At 36.0% G+C, this 12,171-nt stretch overlaps 1 protein-coding gene across 2 annotated transcripts in view; it reads left to right on the forward strand.

The window, feature by feature from the left end:
- Nucleotides 1-2,790: 2,790 nt before the first annotated feature.
- The window catches only part of LOC139943757 (protein sidekick-2-like), a 77,262-nt gene continuing 67,881 nt past the window's right edge, over nt 2,791-12,171 (forward strand). For both annotated transcript variants that reach the window (XM_071940539.1, XM_071940540.1), the window contains exon 1: nt 2,791-3,402. In XM_071940539.1, coding sequence (XP_071796640.1) covers nt 3,189-3,402 — 214 coding nt within the window. In that variant the 5' untranslated portion in view covers nt 2,791-3,188. The remainder of the gene's footprint in view (nt 3,403-12,171) is intronic.

The raw sequence follows: 12,171 nt of genomic DNA on the forward strand, positions 1-12,171 counted from the left end.
AAATTGAGAGCAGACCATTAAAAATTGTCTATTAAGGACACCAAACAGCTTGGTCGTGTTGTCAAAATTAATGTCAATGTTCAGTGTATTAGTCAACCAGTGTTTTATCTGACGCCAAAAATACAGAGACACCTTACAATTACAAAACAAGTTGACTAGTGTCTCTTCTCCCATTTTACAAAAAGTACACAGATTAAAATTCTTCCGACCAATTTTAGAAAGAAAGGAGTTTACACCCAATCTAAACTGGAACCAACGTAACTTGGTGTCACATGTGCAGTTAAAGGGTAAACCACAGAAAATGTGCCATTTAGGAATCGGAAAAATCACGCACATTTTTTCTTCCCATTTAACAATAAACTTGTGCACAACTTTTTTGCTGGAGGTGAAAACACTGTACAGACGGGTGGAGCCCTTTATGCCCATCAACAAAGTCTCAAAATTAAATGGTAAAAAAGGGCGAGCAATTTCTGAGGTTTCTCCATTCAGTACATTACGGAAGGAATGTTTGATTGCATTGACCACGCCCCGTACTCTAAAAAATTTGTTCTGACCCTGAATTTCCTTTGAAATACCACAAGAGAAAGAGCCACACCTTGCGAGTCAAAACGGTCACACACGAAGTTCACACCCTTTTTGGCCCAGTGTTTATAGTTAATGTGCTTGTTACCGACCATAATATTCTGATTATGCCACAACACATTTTTCAAAGCGTCAATTTGACTGGCAGGTACATGACACTTAACAAAGCTGCACCAAGCATTAAGAACATCAATCCAAAAATGGTTTTGGCTTGCGGCCCCTTTTAAATAGATCAGCAATGCCTGGTGGCCTCCCTCGAGTGCTAGAGGATCATAAAATAACGTTCGAAATCTTCAACCTGCTTACTACTTCTACTTCACGCTTCAATTATGTCCTCTATGCAATACTTTCCGGAGGACATTTATGCATATGCAAAATAAAACAAAATAGCAAACGTGAATCATTGCATATAAGTGGATCCAGGAAGAATTAATTCTACCTCAATGGTGGATCTGATTGGGTTTCATTCAAAAGTGGACAATTAAGTTTGTAATAGTCTACTTTCATTTAGTTTTGATTATGCGCCGCCCTCGCCGGTTGCGCTTTGGTATAAAGTTACCCCACCACTATAGCTTACAATTACATCAACTTAAAAAAAAAAAAATTGTGCAATTAAAGAGACTAATCGCTACACTCCATTTCCTTTTCATGAAATATCGTATTCAGTAAGTATACTAATAGTATGGGGTTTCTAATGAAGATAACACATTTTTTTTGAAAGCAATTTATTTGAAGAGTATTTCTGATCACGTTCAACGATGATGAAAAAGATAGTCTTACATTGTTTAATTTTTCATTTCCCAATAATAAAAACCAATATAAATTTAGTGTCCTTGGTGAATTGGAGATAGACTTTCTTTGATTTATTGCCTCAAAATTATGTTATTAATTACAATCTGATGAATACTCGCAAATTAAAATTATCTCACAATTTTTTCTCAATTCAATAACAAACACCAAAAGGATCATGTAGGCTTTCTTTGATTTAATGTCGTATAGTTATAATATGAAAACTCGCTACTTTAATCGCTCAGACATCTAAACATTTTCCTCTAAGACTGAAAAATAAATAAATACTGAAAATTACAGTAAGATTTGAGACCTCAGAATGATCGTACCAAAATACTTTGCTTATTTTATTGATTGTCACACGAACAGGATGGGAAGCTTTGTTTTTATTGTCTCATTAATTTTATGTAATTTTCAGATACCAATTACCGCAAACAAAATAGTTTGTAAGCACAAATAATTAATGTCCGAGAGTGATAGTTTTGAATACCTTAATGATATTATAGTTTTGAATATTATAGTTTTGAATACCTTAATTATATTATACCTTAATTTAATTATATTCTCACGACGAGAGGTTGCATGGGGGGGGGGGATCATTGAATACAATCGAGTTCAAACAATTTTATCCAAAAATAATTATGCAGGATCGCTAGTTGGGTTTCCAACCGCAGATCACAAAAATATTGTTTGTAAAATCGTTTTGAGACCCTAGTGCTTACACATGTAGGCGCATGCCTGGCACTGTCAAATTTGGGAAAGCATTTTACTTCTTTAAGAATCAAATAGAGCGCTTATATCGATTGCTGCAATCGTTTTAAGCAATATTTCTGATTGCGACATTTTAACAGGTTGAAATAATTATGTGTTTATTGAAAACTAGGAGGAATTTACTCTTTCAAAACGAGTGTTAAATTGTATTTTTGATGATATTAGCAATACATTCGCAAAGAAAATGAAATTTCATAGGCAAAAGACTGCGTTTTCAACACCTTCAATGTTATTAAAGCCGCTGTAAATAGCGCCACCATTCGGACTCATAAAAACAAATGTTTCCACTTTATTCAAAGCTCCAACTTGTAATGCATGTCCTCACAACGATAAAACGAATTAGTCTGTTCTGAAACAAAACAGATGAAGTATCTCATTTGTGTGTAAAAGGTTGAGATTCTTGAACAGTTTTATAAGTTTCTTTGGTCTCCTCACAGGTTACAGGTGTTTTTCTGGTGGTGTTTGCCGAACTTTAAAACTAATGAATATTCATCACACAGCGGGCACCGGTTTTCAGGAACCAGTGAAACCTATTGGGCAAATCGTGTACAAAAAAATAACAGTGGTAATTGATGCGTTCGTTCCGTGCGTTAAATACGCGATCTGCCGGCCGTCCGTGTGTGTTGTATGGATATGCATTGTGTAATTTATTGTGGATTTTGCAGACGGTATTTTTTGTCAAAATAACTCATGCATGAGTCAAACTGTTGGGAGAAGAAGAGATAGACGTTTTGCTGTAAAGTGTCGTGAGTTGTTAGTTTGTTATTGCCAGTTACTGAAAGTAGACTATGTAGTTGAAAAGAATCAGTGATTTTGTGAGTGTGATTCTTCTTTCCACCACCACACCACGGACTGTCCATTTTGATGATTTGACGAACAGAATTTTCAGAGCAGTGGTCGACGCTCACTTTGCAACGGGTGTTGTTGAACGAATTCACGGTATACGACCTGTCGCCCTTCACGGTCACTTCGTTGGTTGGTTGTTGAATCAATCATACAACAGTTATTTTGCAATATCTACATGAATTCCTTTTTATAGAAGGAACATGATGTTCCCTGTAAAACATCAACTGGTGTTTGGGACTGACACTAAACAGAACATGGCAAGTGATAGAAACTGTATTCGGAGAACTAATAAAAACTTTCTCTGCAAAAAACTGGACTCGAATTTGAATGCAAGGATTTACGGGAGTAGTAACTTGTGGTCATGGATGCTCGCTGCTTGGTTTTTACACAGTTGCATTTGGATTTCCTCGTGTGGTAAGTATTGACAATCAACTTTTTAAGTCAACTTCACCACTAACAACACCACCAGTGTCATATTGTTATGATAAAATCTATTGCATCCTGTTCAAAGTATTGTATATTTCCTGTATCAGGAATAGTGTATTCTAATTAATAATAGTAATAATATTAATAAAGTCCTGAACCTATATATGGGGCTATATTCTATTAAAAATCTAAATAGTTAAATTTTAGTGGTTTGTTGTAGCTATTCCAAATTGACACAGATAATCTGTTTAGTTCAATCAATTAATTGTTTGACTAAAATTGTGTCCTCTTGTTGGAAAAGTTTCTGTTTATCACGCCACCACTTTTTTATTTGATATGAAATATAGTATCAATTGTAATTGACCTCAATGAAATACCCTCTCTTTTTGTAAAAAAGAGTGAACAATTTTGTGGCAGGATAGATCCCTCTTGTTTATCGACAGTCTTAACGTTAGACCAAAAAAATGCATTGCCCATGAGATAGGTAAAGCATGGGTAAAGATTGTGCAAACGTTGGTTGCCTTTATCATAACATTAATTATTCAAATATGTATCCAATTGGGCATTTAAATGTAGATAAACAAATGTCATAAAAATTTGCACGAATATAAGACTTATAAATAAATAAAAGATATGACCCAACTAATCTGATTTATGGTCATTGTAAAAAAACATAGTTCTGGTCACATCCCTTTGCTTTGTCAGAGCATTATAAAAATATTATAGACCCAGTCAGTAACTGGGGCGCTGTTTAAAAACATTTTGCATCTGGACGCAGATGTAAACATTTGTTAAAAAAGAATACTTGGCCCCAGTTATTGGGTCTATGTAAGAAGTAGTTCTAAGATTAGGGGCACCTTCAAGTCGGAGTTCTGATTATCACAGCCAGTAGAACTAGTACTAGTAGTAGTCAGTAGCATTGCCGCAGCTGTGATAATCGTAGCTCTTGGTCACAACCCTTAGAGTTAAACGTTAGACTCGTATAATACGACCCACTGGTCTAGGATCGTCTGGAGGATCGAGGCAAGGATTCTCTTCATCTCAACTTCCTCTAGAGTGCAGACTCACACTATATAGGTGAGGATGAGCTGCACTGCAAGGTGTGCATGAGTCAAAGCAAACCGAAGTAGTGTATGAAACCAAAATCTGGTGCAAACATCTGACAGACAAGTCAAAATCCTAGATAATGGTTACAATCAGTGCAACTGGTATCGTTAGTGTTGAAGTAGAGGGAAAAGGATGGGGGAGGGGTTGGGGCTTAATTAAAAACCCTGTGTTCCAATCATCCCATGTTCATGTGGGTCATTGCCAGTGGTCATTGCAATGCATATTATATAAAATTTAATGTTTAAAAAGAAAATTGCTTGAAAACAAAAGAAATACTGAATTAGCATTACATTGAACTGTATGTCAAACAAAACTAAGTTGTCATTGTACGAGTTATCCACGGCTGTATGGACAATCATTTCTAACATAAGAATTTACCCCAAAAGAAAGGTCACATAATTTTGTGTACAATGTAGTGGACCATTCATAAACAATGCTTTACAAACATTTAAAGGAACACATTGCCTTGGATCGGTCGAGTTGGTCTTTGGAAAGCGTTTGTAACCGTTTTTTATAAAATGCATATGGCTGGAAAGATGTTGTAAAAGTAGAATATAATGATCCACACAAACATGCCTCGAAATTGCGTGGTTTTCCCTTTACCTTGTCGACTAACACGTCGGCCATTTATGGGGGTCAAAATTTTGACTCCCATAAATGGCCGACCGTGTTAGTTCGCACAGTAGAAGGAAAACCACGCAATTTCGAGGCAAACTTGTGTGGATCATTGTATTCTACTTTTAAAACATCTTTCCAACCATATGCATTATATAAAAAACGGTTACAAACGCTTTTGTTTTTACCAACTCGTCCGATCCAAGGCAACGTGTTCCTTTAAGGTTAATCAGTTTCAGCACCTGTAGTTACCCCAACCCACAAAAAATTCACACTTATAAAACTTGAATAAATTGAAACTTAGTCCTTCTGTGATCTTAAGATTTTCAAGGCACTGGTTTAAAATACAAAGGACATAAAATAACTCATCCCTACAAATTTTCAGAAATCAGCTGATCAGGGGGAAAACAGACAAGTTTTATTTATTTTTCAGATTGAATGATTAATGTTGTCTGTTTCACAGTTGCCTTTTGGATTGATTGTAAACTCAACCTGTAAAAAATAATCACACTTAATTAATTGAGGATAAGGAATTCAAAACCAGAATAAACAAAATAAAAAAGGAACTGAGTTTTATAGAGTTTGTTTTGAACCAAGTTACCTTTCGATGAAATTCAAATATTTTCAAAAATTAACTGTTATAGAATTTTTTTCAGTCACTCAAAGCTAGATACATTTTTACAAGGGTAATCTGCACTATAGAGTACTTAGTAGAATTTCTTTCAATGACACAGGATGCTTGTTTACATTGAACATTTGAAGGTCTGCCATTGAAAAATCAGTGATGACAACTTTGCCCTTGAGTATACATTGGTGGCATACAATGCAGTTAGCAACATGATTAATAAGAACCAGACTAAAGTAAAAATATACACTCAGAAAAAGTACACGCACTACACTACACTGTATATTGTGTTATAAAAATGATTAGCCTACACAATGTTATTTTTTTTTTAAAGATCTTTATTGTTTCACGTATGAGAAATTTCAAACTTTTATTTGAGTTCAGAATTGTTTAAGTCAGCATGGTGAAGAAAATCAGCCAATAATTTGTTCCACTTTTCAAAGAAATTCTGCTCTTCTCTAATCTAATGTTGATGGCACTATTCCTAAAAGCTCATTGAAATCTAAACCCCAGGGGTTTCATAAGGCGGGAAAATGCCATCATGTCAACAGACCTTTAACATTTTGATCCTACATGTAGTTTCTCACCCCTGTTATTATGGGTTGGGTTGGGGGGGCACTCTGTAAACTCTGGTTTTATAAAAAAATATTGTTTGGAGTTAATATTAGATTTATTGTCTTTCCTCAACTGTATTGACTGTTGATTAGATTGAGCCATATTTTTGTTTTTCTATGATTTTTTCCCCCACCTTTTTCGTAAAACTTCTGAGTTTGCAAGACTTTAGTGTAAAGATTGTTCTGTTTTACTGTGGATCTTGTTCAACAGAGACTGTTTTTCGTAAGGTAGACTACCAGTTGTTGTACACATCTGCAGTGGTGCTATAAAATGTAGATCAGCTTATAAATTTTATAAACCGCCACTGCCTGTATACATGTAGGGATCAGACATTGTATGAATTATTACTACAAATTTATAGCATTGTGTTGTAGGAATGCATGCTTAAATAATACAGCCAGCCCTTCACTGCGGACAAGAGTTCAAGTACTGTTCAGGGCACCAATAGAGTCTTTCAGTCAACAAATTAGAGTAAGACAAGAATGCGAGGTGTATATTTTAGTTTAGGAGTTGCAATGCCGTGTGGAGAATGCACTTGATTCATAAAGAAGAACGTTGTTTATTGGATGGGATTGTTGGAGTCACAGTATGGAGTGACCAACTATTGCTTATAGTAGGCCCACAGAGGTTGAATTGTAATCAAGTGGTGCAGTATTAGTCCTTTGCACATCAACATTTTTATTGTAATTTGTTAGGTTTTCATTTTCATAGAAATTGGAATAAATGTAAAATGGTGATGTGGATTGTAAATGTTTCTAAGATTTGTGGGAAACTGTAAGTGTAAGTGTATGCACAACTTGTATCAGTGTTGTAGGTACAATGTAGTGTTTAATGTTTGCAAAGCTGCCTTTGTTTCCCTTATAAAACAAACTCCTGTTTGTTTGGGGTATAAAACTGAACAAATCATATCCAAATTTGGGCATTGTATTTTTATAACAAGATAGACCTATTAAAAAAATAAATTGAATACAATTTTCTTGGCCCTTGTTCAAGTTTCCCCGTATCCATGCTTTGTATTGAACACTAGCCAGCAGTCATGATCCAATGCCACACAACGTCAGACAAAGGGATTCCTTCTTGCTCCAAAGCTGAGTGGGAGTAGAACTCCCAGTGAGCATCTCGGTTGCCAAGGCAGCACATACTTCTCTCAGTGGGTTGGGTGTGACAGCAGTCGCCTTGTCTCGTGTAAGATGAAACGTGCGTTGTGGAAAGTGTGATTGATTCAGATTTGATTTGTTGAGCAGAAGACGTCTTCCTCCTCCATTGATCAATACAGATATTTTGTTGTTCTTACAAGTGTGGGAGGTTCTTGTGGTTTTGAGTAAAGTGTGTGTTGTTGCTAATCATAATTTTACTCTTCACATAGTGATGAAGGGAGTTGCCTTGTGTTGTGTGTGTGTCAACCTGTATGACTCATTCCTAGCAGGGCTCTTCTATAAAACTTGTACATTAGCTCTGACAGTCCATTCTGTGTATATGAGTGCCTTGGAAAAATTATATCCTTCTGCTGGTAGGGCCTGCATTAGAAATTCTCAAAACACGATTGTCATAGTCTGTCATGGTGGCAGCATACTTAAACTGACATTTTTATTTCTGCTTTTAAATTTATGCCCATGTTTTATGGAGATAAAATACAATACCTGTATGCTTCAATTTTTGAACCTGCAATTTAAATTAGTCTCGGCTCATTCTGAACGGTGGGCATATGGGTTAAGATTGGTTTGCTAAACTGTCTGAATTGAACTCTGAATTGAACTCTGAATTACAGATAAACAAAAATTCCTGAATTGAAAAATGTGCTTAATATTACATTTGTATCAAGATTTTTCAGCTGAGGGGTTTCTGTAGCTTTAATGTAGGGCTCACATCATGGAAACCTCTTGTGTGTAGTATATGTGGCAGTGCCCGTGGCAGAAGACTTGTAATCAAAATCCTTTATCCGTGTTGATGTGAACACGTACAGAATTACACATGTTTGTTAATGTTGAACGGATGTATCCCATGGGCAGCTGCCACTGTAGCGTGACAAAGTCTGTTGATACTGCTTCAAAATATTTTGTTTTTCACCAAGTCATCCAATGATCCAAATCATCAGTTGTTTTTTTTCATTCTGAGCCTAATGTCCTTACATTCCTTCTCTCAAGTCTACAAAAGCTGAAGCGTGCAAGTTCATAAACAACTCGTCATTACCACATAGTTTTCCCCACATGTGTGACCAGACAGAATTTCAATTGATTTCTTTTCAGTTTCACAGCACGATGAGCATCGTTGATCGCATCTGTACATCTCGGGCCCCTAATTGCAAAAACCACCCCGAGCATCATAGTTGATGGCCACATATCCAACATCGTGTTGATATTGATTTTTATGTAGTGATAAACTAATTTAACACGTCATGTGTGTGCCTAATGGATACTTTGTTTGACAGCATCTTTCATTAAGAGATTTTTTGACACAATCGTCTACGATTATCTTTCAAGTTTATTGACACGTACACGTAAATTGAAAAATCTACAATAACACTTGAAATTTAACAAATCTTGTTAGACTTCCAGCCATTTGACAGAAGAAATATATGGTTTTGTCATGGTCTTACTGTTTATTTTCAATCTCCTTTGTGTTCAGCGACGGTAGTCTTTCAAAAAATCTACAATTCCAATTGAAATTGAACAAATCATTTTAGACTTCCTGCCATTTGACATACAAAACATGGTTTTGTCACGGTCTTTGCTCTCATTGTTTATTTTCAATCTCCTTTGTGTACAGCCAGGTACACAATAATTGCATACACCCACGTTGTTGTAGTTTAGACCAATGTTCAACTGTTTGAACTTTGTGTGTCATATTATTTCAAAATTCACTGTAATATCAATAGGACAAGTCAACAAAAAGGCTGTACTGGAAATAAAATAACACATCATAAGGACAATCTTGAGCAATGCACACTCTACCAATGGGAAGTGGGCTACATGACCAATGTAATTGTGCAAAGTAACAATGTTTCAATTAAATCTAAAACGCAATTTGAACTGTGTTGTTAAAAAGTTCATCAGTTGTGTCCGGCAGAAGCAACTCTTGAAAACTTGCTCTAATTTTGTCTTGAGACTTTTTACAATTCACAAAACTGTACAGCGGATAATGTATGATACATTGTGCAAATTTTTTATTTATGTATTGACCCCTTGCTAAGACGAATGCACCTCCGTAAAATGTGCAAAATATATACTTTCCACCATTTTTGGGGTCAATTCCTTTTAGTCAATGTACATTTGACACAAGGGGTTAATTTACAGTTGTGTGTAACCCACAGCACATACGTGCATACAGCCTAGTGCTAGAAGTAGTAACATATTCAGTACATGTTGAACATCATCGAAAATACACCAATATGATGATCTATAAATGTTGCACACATCATTCATTATCAAGTAGGTATAGCATCTTCAGACACAAACAAAAATTCAAGAGAAAAAAGCATCTTGCAAATTAAGGTCATTGACTTCAGTCTATACATTGTGCACACGCACAGGTGTATCCAGTAACATAATACATACACTGTACCTACAAAGTCCTGAAGCTGTTAAATCTCAGAAGAAACTGAAATCGAAAACTATCAATCGTAGTTTAGCCGCAGAGGCATTGGGTTATTGCAGTGGGAGGCCCACATGGTGAAATCTATAAGTGTTTTAGGATCCAAGGTGAAACACAATGACTTCAGGGGAATACCGAAGTCATTATTTTTTGGGGGTCATCTTTCATAGGGTTATCGAGGGTCAGCCATATCTGGTCATGAGGGAGATTATGAAGCTTTGGCAGGGGAAATAAAAGCGTTTAGTGATAAAAAAACAGTCTGGGAAATCAAAATGTTGTATTCTGTTACATGGCTTTTTTTAACGACAAGTTACAATCTAATCATGTATCCATACAATGTGTGTATTTTATGAAATCAATAAAGTTATTATTTTTTGGGGGTCATCTTTCATAGGGTTATCGAGGGTCAGCCATATCTGGTCATGAGGGAGATTACACATGTATGAAGCTTTGGCAGGGGAAATAAAAGCGTTTAGTGATAAAAAACAGTCTGGGAAATCAAAATGTTGTATTCTGTTACATGGCTTTTTTTAACGACAAGTTACAATCTAATCATGTATCCATACAATGTGTGTATTTTATGAAATCAATAACTTTAAGATGGATACTGTTTCACTGTGATGTTGATTACAACTGTCATTTTGTGAAAATACAAGAAGAATTAGGCTGTAGTAGGTTTGATTAGTGGGGTGTTTGCATTTAATGAAATAATTGTTTTACCCTGAAATCAATTTGGTGGATAGTGTTACTGATGTTGATTGCAAACCTGTCAGTTGTAAAAATATTGTTTTTATTTTGATAGAATTGCACCATAAATTTCCTTTTAAATAGTGATTGATGGATTTAGAGTTGGACTAGTGTGTTGTAAGATACATTTCATTTGTTCTGGTTGTGTAGCCAAGGACTCTCAGAAAAGTGAACCTGATCACTGTACATGTATGAACTAGTCAAGAACCAAATAGAGAGAAGACAAGGAAGGAAGTTTCAAAAGATAAGCACCAAGTCCGCAGATTTTGTTTTAATTTAGTTCGCTCAGGCCAAACTTCAGGTCCAGAATGCCCCCCAGTTGTGAAAAATACTGACATGGAAGAACGATTTGGATGTAAAAACTCATGTCTGGCTTGGAGAAAGAAAAAATATAGCCCTCATAAATGCATTGCATTATGAATTTCGTCGTGGAATTAGACCCTGTCCTGATACCAATTCCATTTTCATTCTGAAAAGTTATAGCAAGGACCAGACCTTGCTCTATGATTTGTAAGTGTAGCAGATGGTAAGAAAATCCAAGTGCACATGGTCCAGAAGTCTCATTTGTTCCAGGCTGTCCGACCCAGAGCAGAGAAGAAAATGCTACCTCACAGTGCTCCCCATCTTCCCACGGATCATGAATGTCTTTAGTAGAAACATGAATACCAAGAGGGAGGAAATCATAACCATACTTCTGTCACGATAATAGGGTTATGAATTGATGGTTTCCTGGGCATGGTTTGGTTTACGCTGCACCTGTTTCGCATCTCTTAACCCTGGGACTCCGGTTTTGTATGATGCGTGCGGGGGTTGATCTTGAGCAGTCTTGAGTCTCAACCACAAATGCATACCATGGGGAATGATGTGTACAAGATGGATCTGATTGTGGAATTTGCAAAATCTGTTCACAAGACACATTTTGGTTACACATGGCATTTTAAGGGTTAAACATTTAACAAGTAGTAAATTTTCTCAATCTCACATACACTAGGTTTTGTTTTTCATTTTTGACAGATATGTTAGTATCAAGTTTGGGCTGTGTTTTTTTTGGGTTGCACTCACCATACATGTATCTTAATATGTGGAGTTACATATAAAACAATGCAAAAAGAGCTTGTGAAATCGATCGTGCAGTATGGGTTAATATCACACTGTTGTTGCCATGGATCGACCAATCAGAATCAAAGAATCAAGTTAACTTAAAGATAAAGAGACATTCAGCTACAAGTACAGTTCCTTACATGTATGAATACTTTAAAACAGATCCTCTTGAAGATAGTGTGTATATAGGGCATTTCAGAAGCACATTGTGTAGTAGGTACATTTTTCCTCCACCATCAAATTACACACTTACATACATACATGGATTGTACAGATGTAGGCTAGACAGTCACTTTTTCACCCCATCATGGTCCCACAAGGAATGACCTGATGACAGACCCAGAGAGAGAGTGTGA

This window comes from Asterias amurensis, chromosome 11 (genome assembly GCF_032118995.1).
Source record: "Asterias amurensis chromosome 11, ASM3211899v1".
Taxonomy (NCBI): Eukaryota; Metazoa; Echinodermata; class Asteroidea; order Forcipulatida; family Asteriidae; genus Asterias; species Asterias amurensis.